General features: G+C 35.4%; 1 protein-coding gene across 2 annotated transcripts in view; it reads left to right on the top strand.

The window, feature by feature from the left end:
• The window catches only part of KLHL1 (kelch like family member 1), a 191726-nt gene that overhangs the window by 127950 nt on the left and 42188 nt on the right, over positions 1-21588 (top strand). For both annotated transcript variants that reach the window (XM_059466870.1, XM_059466869.1), the window contains one exon: positions 14465-14651. In XM_059466870.1, coding sequence (XP_059322853.1) covers positions 14465-14651 — 187 coding nt within the window. The remainder of the gene's footprint in view (positions 1-14464; positions 14652-21588) is intronic.

Here is a 21588-nt window from a genome sequence, read left to right as displayed (position 1 = left end):
ACCCTAACAAAATTAGCACATGTAAAACAATACAGAAATACTACAGATAATGTATTTAAAGGGGGGTGTGTGTGTATTTTTTTACATCATGTGATAAACATATACACAATCACAGAATCAAAAGACAGAATGCCTGAGGTTGGAAGGAACCTCTGAATAACCTCTGTTCCAAAACTTCTGCTCAAGCAGAGATAACCTAGAGCCATTTGCACAGCACTCTGTCTAAACAGTTTTAAATAACTCCAAGGATTCTGCCAGTGCTCAGTCACCCTAACAGTACTAAAGTGTTTCCTGATGTTCAGAGGAAGCCTCCTGTGTTTCAGTTTGTGCCCATTGACTCTCATCCTCCAGGCACCACTGAAAAAAGTCTGCATCTCTCCTTTATGCACCTTCTCTCCAGGTATTTATGAATCTTACATTAATAAGATTTCTCAAATGCTCCTCTTTTCTGGGATAAGCTGACCCAGCTCTCTCAACATTCCTTTATAAGAGAGGTGCTCCAGGGCCTTCATCATCTTTGTGAGCCTTCATTGTATTCTCTGCAGTATGTTCATGTCTCTCTTGTACTGAGGAGTCCAGCATTGGACACAGCTCTCCTGATTTGGCCTCTCCAGTGCTCACTCTTGGGGAAGAATCATTCTCCTTGACTTACTGACAATACTTTGTGTAATGCACCTCCAGATATCACCTGCCTTCTGAGGCAAGGGCACAGTGCTGGCTCTTGTTCTGCCAAGCTGCTTTCTGGTGCCACACAGCATCTATTAGTGCATGAATGTTGACTACACACACACATATGCATGGATATGCAAATATACATAGGAATTTATTTAATTCTTTTATAGTAGAATGTAGTTAGGAACCCTTTTCTTAGAAGTGAAAACCTATGTTGTGGAAAGATGTATACAATAAAGTATGATTAGAACAGTTGAAGGTGTTCTTACCTAGTTCTCTGATGACATGTGATATAGTGATTGCCATTCCCACCCCTCAGGGAGCAAAACAGTTCATCTAAATCCTCACTAATTGTGCGTAGACAAAAGTCTAACCTTGTCTGCCGGTGAAGCTGAAACATTAACTTCTGACCATGAAGGCAAATAGCACAGAAGAGATTATATCTATGACACTAAACTCTCCTTTTCTTTCTCTCCATCTTTCCCAAAAGACAATAATTTATTCTATGTTTGAATCACCTGTTCCCTGACTCAAGCTGTACCGTGAAACATTCAATGCAATGCAGCAGCATAGTTGAGCCTCTGTCTGTTTTGATTACTAATGATGTAACCTCATTTACTGAGACAAAAACCTGGTTTCTGCATTTTGTCAGTACACAGTGTAATGTATCTGTTCATGTTGACGCTGCAGCATGAGCCAAGAATGTGCAGCTTCTGTTGGGCAAAACATTATTTTTATGGTGTTTTTTAAGAGTGTGAGAAGTTGTTAATTATACCTGGGCTGCTGAAGAAATTTGCAAGCAAGAGAAGTTAACATAATACTGAGTATCTAGAATAGCATGACAGTAAAGATGAGGATGTTTAGTGTTTGTAAGTGAGGATGTGCATGATGAAAAGAGTACAAATATTTCCTTCTAGAAATGCTAAAGTTAAAGCTAATTAGTATTCCACAGGTATACTGGGTTTAAGGCTGTTATTTGCATCTGCCTGTAACAGTAGATCACTGGTTTAACTAGGAAAGTTAAAAAATAGCATAAAGCAGAAATATTACTGTCTTTTCCTCTATAACACTTTTAATAATATCATTTTCAGAGGGTTGCAAATCACATCAGTAGGATAATGCATAGTCTTTGGGTATTAAATACACTGTGGCTCAGATCCAGTGAATCTGTTATATGTATCTAAATTAGATTTCTTGCCCAGGAGCAGAAACAATGCAGTCCTTATAAAATGAAGTACTTAAATACCCTGTAAGCCACTGGAGAGAAAGTGAACAGATCCACATGAGCTCTCTTATTTCTACAGAGATGCTGTAGGTAAACTGTAAGAAGCACTGAGCCTCTAAAATCCCCTTAGAATCACACATTACATCTGACTGTACATTATCTTAAAAGTGCATAAGAATTTGCATGTAATAATTCAGTAGAAACCCTTTAAATCTTAGCTTAGATAACTGACATGATTATGTAAACTTGTAAATTCCTTCCACAACTCAGCTGGCATTTGGCAAAGAAGTATTTCTTTGTGCTACTAAAAAAACCCAATTAACCAAGCAGTTGTCAGACAGGTTCTTTAAGTTTTGACCTTTTCAACATGTATTGAGCTAGAGAAAACAATTGAAGGTTCCTTTGCTTAGCAAAAATGGAGGGTATCATTCTATGTCAGTCAATCTTTAAATTTGTCTTTGAGAGCAGAGTGACTGATAGTGTGAAATGAGAAGCTTCCTCAGTTCTCTGTCTCCAGTGTCACTAAACAAGTGTAGCTGATAAGAACTCACACCTGAGTTCTAGGTTTTAAGGTTGGTTCCTACGTACTGGTTGGGGGTAAATCCTAAGGGTGTCTGTAAACTTTGTCAGCCTCTGCAACATTTTGTAAATTCTTTCAGTCATTTCTAAATAATTGCATACCAGGAGATTATAACTTGGATCTGAAAAGTCTGAAGGTATGAGTGAGTTTCTTGTTCACCTGTGTGTGCAGGCTTCTCCACATCAGCTAGATTACTAACCTCTCACTATAGGCAATGAAGATCTGGTGCACTTCCCAACACAAAGGAGCAAACCTGTGTGCTGATTTGAGAAGTCCCATGGTTTATTATGCTGCCTGGCTCCAAGCAATTTTTCTAGAAACAATCCACAACTATATTTACTGGCTCTGTGTGTATTCTTAAGACGCCCTGTGGCATCTCAACTTGTGCTAAATGCTTAGTTTTGTGCAAGTGGCTTAAGCCAATTAAGCCAAGCAATATTTTTAAAGAAATATTTATGTTAATATCAAGCAAACAAAGATAAATTAATTACCTTAAGAATTAATAAGTTCCCAGCCCTCAACAAATGAATTTCTGACAAGCTTCTAGGATGATCTCCATATTCCTCTCTTAAGTTATCAATGCAATAAAAATTTGGGCTTGAAACTTCAGTTGCCTGTATAATGACATTGAGTGTAGCCAGTATACACAAGATAAACTGTTGTGTTTTTACTTTTCTTATATACACCATACAGTAAAGCTAGCTTTTTACTTTTTCATAGCAGCTTCTTGGGCAGTGGATGTAGCTTGTCAGCTGATACTTTACCTGAATAAAGAGGATACTTCATTGCAGTGTGCAAGATACAGTCCAAAGGATTTTTTTTTTCCTTTTAGATAGTTCTAAAATTGTCCAAAATTCTTGTCAATATGGCTGGGATTTTTTTTTGTGTAGATAAATGACATGTTAGCATTTGTAAATAGTGAAAGTGATAACTGCTGAACACAGTTTTGTGTGACCTTAATTTCCAAATGCATTTTATTATCAGTAAAGTTTATTAAATACCAGTAAATATCAGTAAAGTTTCAGTAAATGCTTTGAAGCTGTCACAAGGTGCTGTTCAAATAAAAGAACGTGACAACGTAATTCTTTAATACTATTTCTCTATATCACGCACAGGCAACTTACCTGACCTTTTATTCAGTTTCTCATTATATACTGAGCTTATGGTTCACTGCTAAATATTTTGGGGTAAATTTATTCAGTGGAAGACTGGATTTCCACTAATTAAATCACATTTTCAAATAGTCATAAAATACAAACTTGTGCCACTTAAATCTATTCTGTGTTGTGAAATATTTAGAAAAATAATTTTCTAAAGTATGTTTTATACATATCCCCACTAGAATGTATAGACTGTGTCCATGTGAAAACACATATTTATGAATAAATTAGACTATATTAAATAATCAATTAGAAGCTCTGGTCATACAAATAAGAGGATATCTTTCTTTGACCTTTGAAATAGCACCATTCTTAAATGAGTTGCATTCATACTACAGTTACATTCACATAAAATGATGTCTTCCATTTTGAGCAGACATGTTTTGCCTGTTGCTTATGTTTTTACAAGGTCATATGATCTGTAGTCATTTTTTGGCAGGTTTATATATTTTTCTTTCTTACTGACTGTCAGATTGACAATCATATTGTCGTGGGTTGCTCCTGGCTGGATGCCACTCTGCCCTCCCCTTCCCAAAGTGGACAGGGGAGTGGAAGTGCTATGCAAGGCTCATGAATTGCTCATTGTTGATGTTCCATAAACCATGTCTCCAGAGATCATGCAAATATAACTTATTGAATGTGATTAGGACAAAGATCAGTCACTGCTTTCAGCAAGTGTTAACAGGTAGTTTTAGAAGCAAATACCATTATTGCTGTTGATGTCATTGAAATCTGTCACTCTTAAATAAAGAAGGAAGGAAAAAGGAAGGGCTAAGAAATGGATTGGACTTACTTTCCATAATGTTAAGTCCCTATTTTTTGTAGTGTAGTGTTCTTTTCTGCTTTCTTTCTTATTCTTTAGATTGATTCAGCATAATAGACAAGCACAATATAGTACACATTTCCTTTTCTGTTTTTTTTAGTTGAGTCATCAACATTTCAGAGATTGTGAATATCTTAAAAGAATTCTTCCTATTCAACATTTGTAACATTTAAAAATTAAATGTACTGTCTGGAAAAGGTGATTAAATACAATCCCCTGTCTGTGATGTTTTCTTATCGTTTTTGCCTACTTCTAATATTAAAGATCATATTTTAATCAGGAGAACATCATTTATGGAAAAAAAAAATGCTTCTTTTATGTTCCATTTCTTTGTACTTATTCTCATAATAGAATTTTATAAATATTACATCAATTCTGGTAGACTACAGCTTACTGCAGTTAAGAGGTAACTACAGTAAAAAAATAAAATGCCAGTAATTTTCAAATATGGGCTGTTAGTTGTTATTGACTGAATAATGTTTAATATTCCATTTGTTAGCATCTGTCATGTTTTTACCTAATCTTGTATTTATCACTTTTAGAAGGAAAAAAAAAAATTCAATTCAAAAGAACTTCAACTAAAGACATCTGTCTTCAAACAAAATGAGACCAGCCAGCATTTTGCCAAAGGCCAACCTTTTTGTTGCTTCTAGTGTTGGGGTGTTTTTTATACTGTCTCTTATTTTAAATCTGATTGGGGTTTTATTAATTTTGTTTCACTTTCTTTTGAATGAAATTTGACCTTTTGAATGCAATTTGACATTTTCTTATTTCTCATGTAGTATTTTAATAATATGGCAAAATATACATAACTTTCAGAATTATGAACTTAATTTTTTCCTCAAGGAGCAGAGAAGAAAACCTGCAAGGTGCTCTACAAGACATTAATCTTACCTAACTTTATCTAGAAACTTAATATTTACTTTAAGAAGCAATTTATCTTGAAATAAAGATATTTTTCTTAACTTTCTGGAGAATAAGCATACAATGATGAAGTAAAGTGTAGAACTGGGCATCAGTAGAATTGTGTAGTAAGCTTGCATCTTAGATTTTGCTCTCCTTATTTCAGCCTCTCTGTAAAAGAAATAGGTTGATAAAATTGTCATTAAAAAATGTCACTGGAGGCAGAAGCTGGGGTGGGAGGGTTTAAAACAATTTCTCTTTTCCTAAACTGAATAACATTTGAATCAATAATACATCTAGTAGATAAGTCAATTGGTCAAATTAATACCAGTTTCAAAGACAGACCTGGTTGTACAAGGAGTTCAACAAAGGTCAGTACGTGTGCCAAAAAAGTGTGGGCATATTTATAAATGAAGTTAAAATTTTAACAGTGTCATAAAAGTTAACATGGGTTTACCTATAGATAACAATGCTGAAGATTTTAATACATGAGATTGCTAAACCATAAGCTTTGGAGAAGAATTAATGTTGTGAAAGTGATTTCAATGCCACAGTTTAATTACTTGCCACAGATGCTACCAGTGAATGTTCCAATTCCATTACATAGTTGATTTGAGAGGAATGGGGGAAAAAGTAAATTTCTTTATTTCTGTATCAAATGTACAGCCTCAGGGAATGTGTGTGCACATGGCTGATTGTTTCTCTAGTAAATTCCTTAGGGTAATCTAATGGTAAGTTAAGGAAAACAAACTTCAACTATGCTATATTCAATTTTTTGGTTTGGATTTTGTACCCTGATGTGGGGGAGGAATAGGGAGGACTTGGTTATAACTGAAGGGTAGAAAGCCAGTTTAAAATTTCTTCTGAATATGAAATAATATTTAATGTGTTGGGGAAAAAGAATTGTAAATCAAATAAATACTGAACACATTTCCTCAGCCAGTGACTATGGTCATCAAAAATGCAAGCTTAGTAGATGTCAGAATTTGGATTTCAAAGAGAAAACACAATTGAATCTTTTTTCCAAAATTCCAGTCTGAGACTAATCATTATTACTGCTATGTGACTGATCTCTATGCAATATATTATCACCTGCATGCATGCAGAGATCACAGACATGCATTGAGACTAATGAAAGTCTGTGGTGTCTAAGCAGTAAATCCTGATGTAGATTATTTGTAAAGAAATGATTAGCCACATGTTTCTAGGAAGAATTGGTCCAAAGATCCTTAGTCTGCTGCATCTTATTGCTGAGAAGAAAATAATCTTTTTCTAAGAATACAGAAATCTCAGGGATTTAGTATAGTCTTTCTTCCTGAGTCGGTTGAGCAGCTGGCTTGACTAACACATCATGAATAATTCAGTCCATAAGCAAGACAAATATTGAATTTCATATACTGAATATTTGTTGTACTTCAGAAAAATGCCTGGAAATCTCTGAGCTAAAAAAACTTTACTGAAATCATTAATTAAACATGAATAAGAAAAAACAGAATTTAAAAGAGATCCAGAATGTTCAATGAGCTGAGAAAAGATGGTAGAAAACAAAATGAGATGTGATAAATTTGAGGTATTATTAATAGCAGATATTTTTCATTATTTTTTTTCTAAGACTAAATATTGAAATTACTGTTTTAAAAGCTAGCAAAACCTCAAATGAAAAATTAGAAATAAGCTTTTAAAAAAATTCAGTATAGGGCTCCTGATTACAAGTCAAGTGAGTAAAGCAGATGGTTATGTTGGATTTAGCTCCATACATTCAATTTCTAGCAAAACAAAAAGGTTGTTTATTAATATTGCAAAGGTTCCTATTTATCAAATGGAATATAGTAATGGAGTTGAAACTTCAGGTACATACAGGATCAGTTTGAGACCTTGTGTTCTCTATGTTTAGAAGTCCCCAAAAATGTTAACAAATTTTATAGTTTTTTCATTGTTTAAAACCTAAAGGGCAGCCTGAGGGATGGTTTAAATGTTTTCATTTTCTTTATATAAAATCTAATTGCAAATGAGGATCTGTATAATAAATGACATTATTGATAATACATCAGAATGCAAAAATTCGCAGAAAATTCTATGACTGCAGTGCATTTTACTTTCAAGATTAGTAATTTAAAAGAAAAAGTGATATGTATCTTTGCAGTAAATTCACAATTATGCAATTTTTGACGTTGTACTTTCTGTTATGAAAAGCAAAGGGCTTTTTTTGTGTACAGAACTGTCTCAATTTTTCCATAGTTTTTGATGATTTTTATGATGGCAATTAAAAATTTTAATCTGAACTTTTAAAGGTTTTAAATTTATTCTTGTTCTCTGAGTATAATTCTTAAACATTGTAACAATGTTAATGCTTAATAAATAGTCCCAAATATTTTCTCACATAAATGGAGCAAATGTGCTGCTCTTCTCACTCCTGTTTCCTTAGGATTTTTTTCATGAATACCTAATTTAGTAAGTATAAAAATAAGATTTATTGTATATTTTTCCTTTTGAAAGTATTATTGATGACTGAAATATCTTGCTGATTTTACTTTTCTTTACTTTTTTTTACTTTAATTTTCTGAATATTTAATAATATTACTACTGGCCATCACTTACATTTCTAGTGTAAACATGTAAATTAATACCTTGCATTGTCAAGACAGTCATAATGATCTCTTATTAAAATCTGTTCTTTTCAATAATAAATGTTAGGCAGAATATTTAGTTAATATTGAAACAGCAAGAATTAATCTGATATTGAAAGAAGCAAACCATACTTTAATTCTATTCCCCAGTACCTGTGATTAATTTTCATAACCTCATCCCAGGCAAGACCATCAAATTGGTAAGAAAACATGCTGTAAATTTTCAACTGAAATTTTCAACTGTAATTGCTTAGGTCATTATTATGCCTATCCCATAAATTCAAAGGTTTTTAATGAAGAAGTTCCAATACATTAAACAATAGTCTTTATACCAAAAAAAGTGCTATCCAATTGAATTAGCTAAGAGTTTATTCCTTATGTAAAAAAAGAAGTAACACTTCTTGGGGGACTATTTTTTTCTTTCATGTTTGCAGTGAAACATAAATAGCCTGATTTTTCTTAAAATGGGTACGTTTATATAAAACTTTAATCAGAATGGCAATTAATTAAATTGAAATTTGCAGTTGTAATAACATTACAGCCATTTCCTTCAACTATCTTATAGTCAGAAAACACAAAATGTCAGCAAATTTATTCCTTTCACCACATTAATCAATAGAAATGCTTGTATTCATATGGTAATATTTTAAAGTAGGAATCATGACCTCTAGCAGCTTTAGACAGATAAAAATTCTTCGAATTGGAGTTTTGTCCATAGAAACACAGCATTTCCTAACATCTTGAGCAGCTTGAGCATGGTAAGACTTTGAAAGTATACTGACAACTATTTCTGTAGAAAGTTTCAAAGCAGCATTTTTATTCATTCCAGAAACTCATATAAAACCTTTATTTGCTTTTCATTTTAATCTGTACAAAGAACAATCATGACCTTACACTTCAGAATTCTATTCTTTCCTAGCAGCAGCATTACTGTGATCATCAACAATAACCAGCTGTAACAAATCTGTACGTGGAAGAAGACTCATAAAAGGACAATGATGGCTAATCTAACTTCTCTCTTGAAAAACATTCAAAATGCAAACTTTAGGTCATTAATTCTTCAGGATTTTGTTTCATATGGTAATGTGATTCTCTGACTCAAGGTTGTCAAGTGACTTGGGATATATTTTGGATCAAGGAAGAGGCTTGTGGCCTTTTTTAAAATGAAATATGCCATGAAAATCCACATTTCATTTATTCACAATGCATTTAGAGGACTTTTAACTTTTTGTTCTTCTGTTATAATTATTAATACTGTTAAGATAATTCTAATCCTCTGTTCTGTGTGACATTGGTATGTAAGTTTCTAAGGGCACAGAACTCTTTAGGGTTTTTCAGAGAGAAAATGCATCTAGATACTGGGATAATTTTTAGACAACTGGAAGTTGCTTTCTGCCTGTGAAAAAATTAATATGTTTGGGTATGAAATTTAATCCTAATCTGTGGTGTACAGAATAATTATATGTTTTTAAGGACTATTCAAGATTCTAAATCATAATAAACACTCATGGGCAGATAAAGACCACATAAAGCATAATTTTGAAGGATGCTGTCCCTCTTTTAGAAATATCAATCTCTTGGATTACAGATTAAAACTTTTGCATGTGCTGAGTATTTAATTTTGGTACGCAAGGAGTACTTTCTCAATTTGTTCACTTTTATAGCCCTGATATCTGTCCTGGAGGAAATAGCCATGGTTTTTCATTTTAGTGGTAGGAATCTGATGGTGTTTTCATCATCTCCCCTTTTGGTCAATTACTGTGTCTGAGGCACCTATCAAGGTGGAATCTGAGGTTAGGTCATCCTGATTGAGTGAATATTGTCACGCCTTGCACTTTTCACAAGATAGAAAGTTTTATCTCAATAACCAGGGGGTGTTCTCTGCCTCTTCAGAAGTATAAAGTCACTACAGAATCTTTGGTGAGGCAGCTCTTTGCTTCTTCCAATGCCTTATAGTCTCTCCCAAGAGTGGAGTAAAGGAAAAAAGTGGTCTTTTTCTTTCCAGGTAGGTGGAAACTGTTTCCCTAGTGGTGGCTGAATTTCATCTTAGATGACACAGGGTAGAAAGGGACCAGTTCCATCTCTCAGATGATCGATTATGTAGAATTTGTGCGACTTTGCTTAAGGTCATTCAAATAAAGTATTCAGATTCCCACAATCATAGCTGGAAATCACTGGGATAACAGAGAGGCTGGGGGAGATCTGCCAGGAAGCAACAAATGCAGAGCTACTCACCAAGGAAGGAAGGAAGGAAGGAAGGAAGGAGGCAGCTGAGGGTAAGAGCAAGGCAGGCAGCAATCGGTGCAGTCCTGTGGTGCACCCACAGTCGCTCACTGAACCAGTACCCAACTACTCCTTTTTTCTCATTAGACATTTTCCTTTTGGCAGTTCTTGAATGCTTTACACTCCAGATCTCAAACTGAGTGTGCTTCACTGAGTTGAAACACGCCTGCTCTCTGCGGCATGGAGCTGGAAGTCTTTGGAAGTATGTCTAAGGAAGGACTTTTTGGAGGTTTTAATTGGAAAAAAATGAGAAACATGATGACACAAAGTGACAAAAAATTCTAAAGATATTGCTAGTCTGAGACATTCTAGCAATGGTAAAGTTAACTATGCTGGCACTGATACTGTAGTCTTTTGAGAAGCTACAGCTCTGGGAATTTCCACATTACAAAGCCCAGCAATATTCAGTTAGTATTAGATACAATTCTCTCTTAATGAATTATGTCATAGACATGGAATAGCAAGCTGAACATAATATGGTTTCCAGGGAAACATCCTTATTAACTGAATTTCCTGATCAAGTGCATCCTGATTTAATAAAAATATATTGATTGTTGTGACATAATCAGGAAAGATAATTATGGAGTAGAAAAACTTTGACACAGATTACTGAAATTTAGACAACACGAAACAGCTTTATATAACTTCTGATTTCTAAATAGTAGCTTCAATTTAATTTTTTTTTATTCATAACTTCTAGTCTTTAGGAGATTCAGAAATACAGTGTTTATCACAACTTAGCCCATGTTTTAAAAAATTTAATAGAAGGAATGATTAATTTATTTTTAAGGGACATGAACAAATGTTTCTGTCCAATTTTAAATTTTTGTTTGAATTTTTTTCTGGTTTTTTTTCCATTTTCTATTCATTTTTAAGGTGAATTTCTAACCTGAAAGAAAAAGAGATTCAGCTTTTATTTGTGGTTGGTGAATTAAGTCTCAGAATTGAGTCTCAGAATTTTGACAGAACAGTGTTCACAGATTATTTCTTCTTCATTTGAAACACCTGGCAACTCAGTTAAGATATTTTAAAGATAAATATTTGCTTTAAGAGCCTAAGCATTTCTGGGTAAAGGAGTAATGGTCTAAAAAGAAATCACTGATATTATTGTTGGACTTTGATCCTGACAGATATAATAGGCTTGCCATTAAAACTTCTGTCATCAATTTCATTAATTCCATTAAGCATTAGAAAGTCTATGTAACTTAATATTACCTCAAATTTGTTCAGAGAAAACTGGTAATTTGATTTCTTAGCTCTCTTGTGCCTGTATTCTATTTAGTTAATGTTGACAGGGTACTCGGTTTGGTTCTGTAGTCCTAAATGTGTGTTAAATCATTTTGCAGTCATCCTACCTAAAATCTGGACATGATTTGTCTTCCGATCTTTGATTTTCTAGTCTACTGAGCAGTGTGCTGAACACTGTAAAGGAAAAATCACAAAAGAATATACCAAAAATCTTAACATTATGAGATAAAAAATAACCTAGTGTTATGAAATATGCCTATCACGCCTGTTTATAAACATACTTTTAATATTCTTATTTAGTAATATTAATTGAATAATAACCAGAACAGGCACACACAAATACACAAAAACCTTTGTCATAGAATCATAGAGTGGTTTGTGTTGTCAGGACCCTTGCAGATCATCTTGTTCCAGCCTCCCTACCAAGGGCACCTTCCACTAGATCAGGTGGCTCAAAGCCCCATTCAGCCTGGCCTTGAACACCTCTGTGGGGACCCGAAGAGGCATCCCCCGAGTTAGGGGACACAAGCCACTCCCTCCCAACTCCTGAATTTTTACACCTCCAGGGGTGTGGCATCAGCAATTTCTCTGGACAACCGGTTCCAGTGCCTCACGACCCTCAGAGAAAAAAATTCTCCTTATGTCTAATTTAAAGCTACCCTTCTAATTTGAAACCATTCCCCCTAGTCCTGTCACTGCTGCTCTTGTAAAGAGTCTTTCTTCATCATTCCTGTAAATTCACTTCCGGTCCTGGAAGGCTGCAATTAAATCACTCCAAAGACTTTTCCAGGCTGAACAATCCCAATTCTCTCAGTCTTTCCTCGTGGGAGAGCTGTTCCATTCCTCTAAACATCTTGGTGGCTCTCCTCTGGACTTACTTCAACAGGTCCTGTGCTGGGACCCCAGAGCTGATGCAGCCCTGCAGGTGGGATCAGAGCAGAGCAGAGGGGCAGAATCCCCTCCCTGTCCCTGCTGCCCACACTGCTCTGGATGCAGCCCAGGACACGTTTGGCTCTCTGGGCTGTGAGTGCCCACAGCTGGGTCATGTCCAGCCTCTCACCCACCAGCACCCCCAAGCCCTTCTCTGCAGGGCTGCTCTGGGGCTGTTCATCCCCCAGCCTGTGTTGATACTGGGGTCTGTAACATCTATCTATTGCCTTTCTTTCAACCATCAATTCATTTCATGACTAATGCCTAAAATCAGAAGCAGACAACAGCTGTCTACGTGCGCCAGCTGTTAATACTTCAGATGTCACAGAAAATGTGTTATCTGCCAAAATCTGACAGATTGACAAAGGACATTCAAGCTTCTTCTGCAGCCATTGAAGTCCAGATGAAATAGCTGAGAGCTCTTAAAAGGAATCTAGCTTCCTCTATTTAGGCAACTGCAAAACAATTTGCATATGATTGCATCTATATGTCTGTAGGAAGACATCCTTACGCTCCTGGAAATGAGATTATTCTGCTTGCTAGCCTTTAGATGCTTCTCTGACTATTATTTGGTCTCCCAGATAATGTTCTATGATATCTAGGAATTTACTGCACTGTACAGATATGCCGTTATATGCAATTAAATCCTGCACTAATTGGGATGTCTTAGGTTGTCTGATGTACCCATATGGGTCTGGCAGATATGGCACAAAATCTGCATGAGCTTTTGTCCTGGTTTAGGGCAAATTTGGTAGAGAACCTGCAAAGGAGGGCCCCTCCAGAAAGCGAACCCACACGGCCCCTCCCCCCAACTGGTTCGGGGAAAAAATTCCTTGGAGAGAGGTGGAAAGAACCTGTTTATTTAACAGGCACAGCACACCCAGCACACAAAATGAACAATACCAGATGACACTGCTCTGAGGAAGATGACAAAAGCAGAAAGTCTCTTTCACAGGGTGGTTGCTCTGTTCTCAGTCCCTCCGACGCTGGGCCAGCTGCTGCAGCCAAACGGTGCAAACTTTCAATGTTCCCAGGTCCCAGTCCGGAGCAGGTTCAGATGGTCACAGAAACAGGAGAGGAGAAACAGTCCAGGAAGGAATTTGTTTAGCTAAACTAGCTAATAAGCAGAAGCAAAAGCAAAAGCGAGAGCAGACAGCAAGCAAAGCATAAAAGCCAAAAGCGAAAAGCAAAAAGCGAAAACAGCCCTATGTACTGCCTGTCTCTGTGTCCCTGATAAGAGAAACCCAAACAAAACTTTCACTCTTCAGAGCCGGTCTTAAAGGCACAGAACAGATGAATGGGGATACAAGCATCATAACGTCACCCCAGGACAGCTTTGCACTCTTCTGGCCTGACATCAGTGAGATCACAGAATCGGAGAATTATTCAGGTGGGAGCAGGCCTCAGGAGAGCTCAGTCCAACTCCTGCTCAGAGCTAGGTCAGTTGTGAGGTTAACCCAGATTGCATAATTCTATGGGATCTTGAAAATTTACATGGTCATTTACAACATCTCAAAAGCTGGTAGATACATGCATATAGGCAAGTGAATCAAACACAACATTTACAACTTGCAGCCTCCTTCTTTGGAATCACAATAGAATATTCTTTTACCTATATGAACCGAGCATTGTTGGTTTTCAGGTGGGAACATTGTTTTTGTTTGGTTTTAAAAATAAAGGATGCTCCTGCAAAGAGATGCCTTCTGGGTTCTTTCGTGTTGTGCTGGAAACCATTAAAAATAAGTCAACTACAATATTTAGTTTTTTTCAAAGCCTTCAGTAAAAGATTGGTAAGACTGTAGTCTTAAGGTCTGGTGAAACACTAGCCTTAAAATCCTTTAAAAATCAACTATTTAATTTTCTGTGTTCCAAGAAAAAAAAAAACCCTGCAAAACTGTGTGTTCTCAAATGAAGAAATAGACTTGTGACATCCATTTGTGTTTGTTTCTCATTGCATATTATTGCTTTTCTAGGAATTTCTAGGATGTTTTATTCACTTATTTTCATTCACAGATATTGGCTGACCTGGAAAATCATGCACTTTTTAAGGATGACCTAGAATGTCAGAAGCTTATTCTGGAAGCCATGAAATATCATCTTTTACCAGAAAGAAGAACTCTCATGCAAAGTCCAAGAACTAAGCCCAGAAAATCTACAGTTGGAACACTTTATGCTGTTGGAGGAATGGATAACAACAAAGGTATTATTGGGTGTTTGTTTTTTATGATTTATAATTCATATTTTCTTTGTCAGAAAATGGTGACATAACTTTCTATTCCAAGATTGGTGGGGAATGTCTAAATCAGTCAAGAAATATTGCCAAGATTTTGTTGCTACTGATATTAAAGGAAAAGCATGATACATTTAGAGAAAGAAACTGAGTTTTGAGTTCATTCTTTGTTCAAAATTATTATAATTTTCAGAAAGAAATTTAACAAAAAAAAGTAGAATGGTAGTAATATGCCTTAGTTATAGATTTCTATAATTTGTTTTTCCTTTGTAAGTCAAATAACTCTCTCAGTTTTTTTAACCTTTGATAAAAGGCAGTTTGATATGCAGTGTATTCGATGCCTAAGTAATTGTCTGGGATAGTAATGATGATTTATGGGTCTTCAATGCAGAAATTTGTAAGTCTTCTAGAGAAAAAAGATAACTATCTTGAACTAGATTGCTAGTTTGTCAACAGATAAAGAAAGGTAAAATTACCCCTATTTTTCTAAGAAGTAGGAAGAAGTGAAAAATTTATTAAAGCATTTTGTTGTTATTTATTTGGATTAAGAGTTATGATGATAGGTTGTGCTTTCATTTCTGGTAAATTTAATCCACTGATTTCTTGAATGGAGTGGAACAAAATATTTGAACCAAAAGCTAGCTATATTAAAACTTTATATACTCAAAAAGTCTTTATAATTTTTTTTTGTGATATTCACTAACAATTCCACAGCATTTAAATTTTCACGTCCATATTTAGACTGAAGACAATACCTCCAGAAACACTAGTTCTAATATAAAATAAACTGTACTTTAAAAATGTATGGTATAAAATTTTATGTTTAGTATTTCACAACTCTTTTTCTAGGTCCTGTTATTGAAGTTGTTTCACTAAATAGCTGTGACAATATTGTTTGCAAAATTGCATGTGTTTTTCCCATAAAGTTGTACCAGTGATTAGGATGTATGACGTCTGTGCCTGTGTGAAAATAAATGGGTGGCATCAAGAGAAATATGACAAGCAAGTTGAGGCAGCTTCATGCTTTTGGAATGAAGCTGTGCCAGGGGAGTTTTAGATCAGATATCAGAAAAATATTCTTCACCCAAAGGGTGATTGGGCACTGGAAGAGCCTCCCTAGGGAGGTGGTTACATCACAAAGTCTGTCTGAGTTCAAAAAGTGTTTGGAAAATGCTCTCAGGCATATGGTGTGACTCTTGGGGGTGTCGCAGGGCCAGGAGTTGGACTGAATGGTCCTTGTGGGTGCCTTCCAACTCAGCTTATTCTGCAACTCGGTGACTGTGATTCTGCCCTTCAACCCCACTTTCTTGAGGCCCCCCATGGAGTATTGAATCTATTTCTGGGATCCCATAATGACCCCATCTGGAGTGAGTCTAGAGCAGGGCCACAAAGTTGATCAGAGCGCTGGAGCACCTCTCCTGTGAAGGCAGGCTGAGAGACCTGGGACTCTTCAGCACAGAGAAAAAAGGGCTCCAGGGAGACCTTATAATAACCCACCTTCCAATACCTAAAGGAGCCAACAAGAGAGCAGGTGACAGCTTTACAAGGGTGTGTAGTCATAGCACAAGGGGTAATGACTTTAAACTGAGATTGTAGGTTCAGATCAGACATTAAGAAGTAATTGGTTACTGAGGGTGGTGGCGAGATACTGGTGCATGTTGCCCAGAGAAATTGCCCCATGCCTGGAAGTGTTCAAGGCCAGGCTAGATAAGGCTTTGAGCAATGCGGTCCAGTGAAAAGTATCCATATCGTGGCTCAAGGGTTGGAACTAGATGCTCTTTTGTGTTTGCAGGTCCCTTCAATCCCAAACTGTTCAATGATTCTATGACAATAAGAAATTGTTGATGAAGGAACCAATACATATTAATATATGTATTCTTAAAGTAGCTGCAGATTATTTTTGTCCTTTTAGCAGTTATAAACAATTGTGTAGCTAAATGTTAGTCAGGGATGTGCAGGGAACATTGTCTTTGGATGATAAAATACAAATTTCCTCTTACTTATGACAAATTACAATAAACACAAGGATTCAGGTAGGAAATGACCCAGTAATAAATCCAATTTGGGTGCAGCTGTATTTGTTCTCATTTTCTATTAATATCTGTTTTTCAATAAAAATGCAGAAATATTTAGGATGACAGCATGAGGCAAAGAACCATTACCACATCAAGACACAGCCTATTTTGCAGATTCAGGTCAGGCAGAAGCAGTTCATTTCTGTAGCAGCAGGAGAAAACGCACAGCAGCAGAGTTCAGCCCTCTGTTGCTGCAATCTCTGACTGAAAACTAGCAGGACTTTTACACATTTACAGCAGATAAAAACTGCTTTGAGGATGGGCTGGTATGGCAGAGGAGCAGCTGCATAGCAGGAGCCTGTGTTACAGCTGATGCAATATGTATTCCCAGCAACCCAGGCTCTGCAGCTGTGCTGTCTCAGCTTGCATCTGTTCAGCTCATCCCTCTTGTGATCCTGCTGTGTTCTTGACTAGCTTTTATGCCCAATGAATCTTGTTTCCACAGGTCCATTCAGGAGACCTGAGTGCTCTTTGCCTGCTTTGAAGAGTCACTGAGTTCATAAAGTGAGCCTGGGCTGGGAGATGATGCTGATACTATATTATCTCTCCTAAGGAATTAGCAATTGTTTTTTTCTCCCACAACTTTCTTCACTGAAAGACTGATATGGATGGTTGAAATTCACAATGATGAATTTTTAATACTTCCTGATGTTTGCTACCAAATGTGAAACCGTTGCAAATAATTAGATGAGCTAGACAAATTAGTAATTTATTAACTAGCATATAAAATAGTGGCTAAGTGCAAATATTATGAAAGCATTTGAAGGTTATATGGCTCATCACATAAAATGTAGCCTAGCATGCTAAGTTTGTTTTGAAGTCTCTTCTATAATTATCTTCCTTTCCATAAAAATGAAGTGATAATTAAACTCCAGCAAACAGCAACTGGAATTTTGCCTGATGTGAGAAATTAATGCAGCATAGTACTAAATGGATAGAGAGGAAAGTATCAAAGTTAGATGGATTTGTAATTTTAATTTCCTAGACAAACTAAAAGAATTTAAATCTCTTTTTCCACACACCTTTTCTTACTTATTAATTTAATTTAAGGGCACATATAAGAAACACACTTTCTCAGTATGTCTGCATTAATGGAATGGGATGCATTAATAGATTGTGGGTATGTGCTGCTGACAATGTTCCATTCACTTTACCCATTAATATCATCACACTGACTTCTCTAAATTGGATTAGCCATATTTAATCATGTAATATTATACAGAAGTCCACAAATAGAGGAGGATGATTGACTGAAAAAAATGAGTAATTGCAAGAAGTGGACATACAGCAATTTTTAGGAATGATTAAGCTCTGACTCCCTGCAGCCATCCTGGAAACCCAAATATAGAGCAGAAGCCAAGTGGTAGAACATGATGTATATGGTCTATGTTAGATGGTGCTATGGATTATGAGCAGTAAAATATGCAGCAAGTGGAGATTCATGTCAGTAATCAAACAGTGTTGTAATGATGTCAGAATGCTGATTAATTCCTCCTGAGGTGTTTTCACCTGTCTCACTCTAGGTAGCAGTTAGAATAATAGGGGAAAAGGAGAACTTGTAGGAAAAGTAAATAAAGGTGTTACAGTAACTACTATCCAAAACACTGGTATATATTATTTTTGGAATAGCCCTAGACTAGTTCCTCAAAGTCTTAGATTAGTTATTTGTTTACTGAATCCAGTCTTTAAATAAATTCAAAGGAAAAAGTAATGAAAAGTTGGATGAGCAAGGAACTCTTCCATAAAAATGTAGTAGGTCATTTTGAAAAGAGATGGAATAGTCAATTTACTGAAGCACTGATATTATATATTTTTTTTCATTAATCTTATAACTAGACATAAAACCTGCTGCCAAAAGTACCCTGGTGGTAAACAGGTAATGTTCATCATTAAGCTGTATCAAGCAATAATAAAAGTTCTTTTATTGTTGTATAGATACCTTTTAGAAAGATCTCTTCTATTGCCACAGATATATTAAAAAAATTAACCCTTTAAAACATGAAATTGAGGCCTCCAGTCATTCTTCCTTATACACCCATGTTGCATATTTTTCCTTTTCTTTAATGTATTTTACATCATTGCAATAATCCTCTTTGCTTCACAATTACAGTTTATCAAATGTGGTTTATGACAAATATATATATAATTATTTCACAGGAATGCCATCTAGCATAACTATACGAAGTTACTCTTGTTCTAGTGAATTTTGGAGATGTTTTTGTTTTTCTAGACTTGTTTAGTTTTGATTTTTCTTTATGTTTTGTTTAATTTTTTTTCTAGCATGAACATTTCTCAAAACAGATTTCATTTAAACTTTATTTTAAATTTATATTTTTTCATTCTCATATAGGCATGTTTTTTTAAATGCTGAAAGAAATATTCAAAAACCTATTGTAAATACAGTAAAAAAGGGGCAAAAATAGGGAAAGATCATGTTTTTCCTCTTAGTTAGTTCTTCCAACTTCTTGAGATATGTGTCTGAGTTGTCTGTGACTTGAATCTGCCTTCTTCCTCTTCAGTTCAGTAGGAATTTGTTAAAAAATAGAATTAAAAATTTAAAAAAACAACATAAAAAATAAGTAAATTAAATTTATCAAGATTGTTATATGGCATTTTGCAAGTTGTAAAAATTGTGACAAACCACTTTGTCTTCACATACATAAGACGTTTGACAGCATTCATTATCTATCCATTTGATGCAAAAAACTATCTTGGGTAAACACCTTATCTTCATCTTACTTGCATTTTCATTATAAATATGCAACGTACAGTAACTGTGCTTAATTTTCAGAATGTGGGTGCCTAAAGTCCTGTATTTGTATAATACGCAAACAGCAAAATCTACTTATGAAGACTATTTTCCTTTGAAAGAAAGAAAAGTCCAAAGTGTTTATTAGTGAATATTTCTCCCTGATGTGCTTTTTGAAACCTTTAATATAAATATGCATACTTTGTAAGTATACTTATGTATGTGCATATATCAGCCCTGGTCTGACTCCAGGAGCAGCCCCTGTCAAGCAGGAACATAAACAAACATGCTGTTGTTACCGAGTACATAAACAGATGTTCACAAAAGAACTGAGAAGCGATAACTTCATGGTCCTTCTTGTAATCCTACTCTTTTTATTGATAATATCACATATATGTCATTACCACTCCCCTGTACGAGTTTCTTCTGCCTTTGGTGCTAATTTGTTTTCACCAGTGTTTTCCATGAGGACATTTGTTAACTTAAAGAATCTTAAAGAATGTATTCATAGCCTTAAAATACCTCAGAAGGACAATAAGCCAAAATAAATTGTACCTCTGACATTCCAAGCAGCTGTCAGTACACCACTTTTTATTTAGACACCTACAGTTTTTCTCTGAAGTCCTGTCTGCTCTAATTAAGTAGCAGTTCTATGTCAGGCAAACAATTGCAGCGTTTCAAGCATCAGAAGTAAATAATTTTGCTGAGATAAGTGTGAAGGAGCAGCCAAGGGTACTGGGGTTGTTTAGGCTGCAGAAAGGATGCTCTGGAGAGATATTATCACTCTGTACCACTACCTGAAAGGAGTTTGTGCAAGGTGGGAGTCGGTGTCATTTCCCTAGTAATAAGCAATACAACAAGAGGTAATTACACCAAATTTCACCCGCAGAGGCTTTGACTGGATATTAGGAAAAATTTTTCTGGTGAAAGAACTGTCAAGCATTGGAAAAGGCTGCCCTGTGAAATAGTTGAGTCTCCATCCCTGGAGGTAATAGAAAGCTATGCAGATGCAGCACAGAGGGACAAGGTTTTATGGTTCACTCAGCAGTGCTGGGTTAAGGGTTGGCAATCTTTTCCAACCAAAATGAATTTATGATTTTGTGTTTGCTCAGTTCCATGTTGTATATTTCACTATTCTTTCTTATAGTTTCTGGAATTCATTTTTTCAAAATATTGACCCATTTAAAGGTTTTTTTTTTTAAATATAAAAATGTCTGTTGGCATAATCCAGTGTTTTCCTAGACATTCTCTAGTTAGATATGGAAGACATTGGAAATGGAAAGCAATTTACCTTAAATCTAAAATGCACTAATAAACAAGTAACATTCCATTAGCTTTAGGTCAGCATTGTACCAATGACTTGTTTTCCTTTTTCGTGCTTTCTGGAAGACTCAACAGGAAAATGATAATGGAATATATAAACAGAAACAACAACACAGAGAAGTATACTCTTGTTGGAGAAATCAAGATAGCATAGTAATGTCATCGTGGTGGGTTTTCATGAGAAAATTAGAATACCAGAGTAAGTGGCAGGCAGGCTATGCAGAATGACTAAGTAAAATTTTCGGTGCCTGCATTGCAAATATGCACTGAAACTCACCTTTCCTTGTATGTTCCTTAAACAGAAAAGATGTAATTTAGCTGTGGAGAAAAGAAAAATACACTACTTTTTAAAAGAGAAAACCAGACAATGGATTTTGGGAGAATTGGTTTATCTTTTGCGGAAATTCATACTTTTTAATATAGCCCAAGAGTTCATTATTGAATATATTCTTGATAAACTAAAAGAGAGTCTGATTTTTAGTTTGATTCACACAATAATAAACAGAGAACAAAATGAACTGTTTCAAGAAATATCTATCTATCTATCTATCTATCTATCTATCTATCTATCTATCTATCTATCTATCTATCTATCTATCTATCCATCCATCCATCCATCCATCCATCCATCCATCTATCTATCTATCTATCTATCTATCTATCTATCTATCTATCTATCTATCTATCTATCCATCTATCTATCTATCTATCTATCTTATATTTAGCTAACAACAAAACATTCTGGAGAGAGAAACCATAA

Source organism: Ammospiza nelsoni, chromosome 2, assembly GCF_027579445.1.
Source record: "Ammospiza nelsoni isolate bAmmNel1 chromosome 2, bAmmNel1.pri, whole genome shotgun sequence".
NCBI lineage: Eukaryota > Metazoa > Chordata > Aves > Passeriformes > Passerellidae > Ammospiza > Ammospiza nelsoni.
Note: the sequence above shows the minus strand (reverse complement) of the source record. Positions and strands in the feature narration are given on the sequence as shown.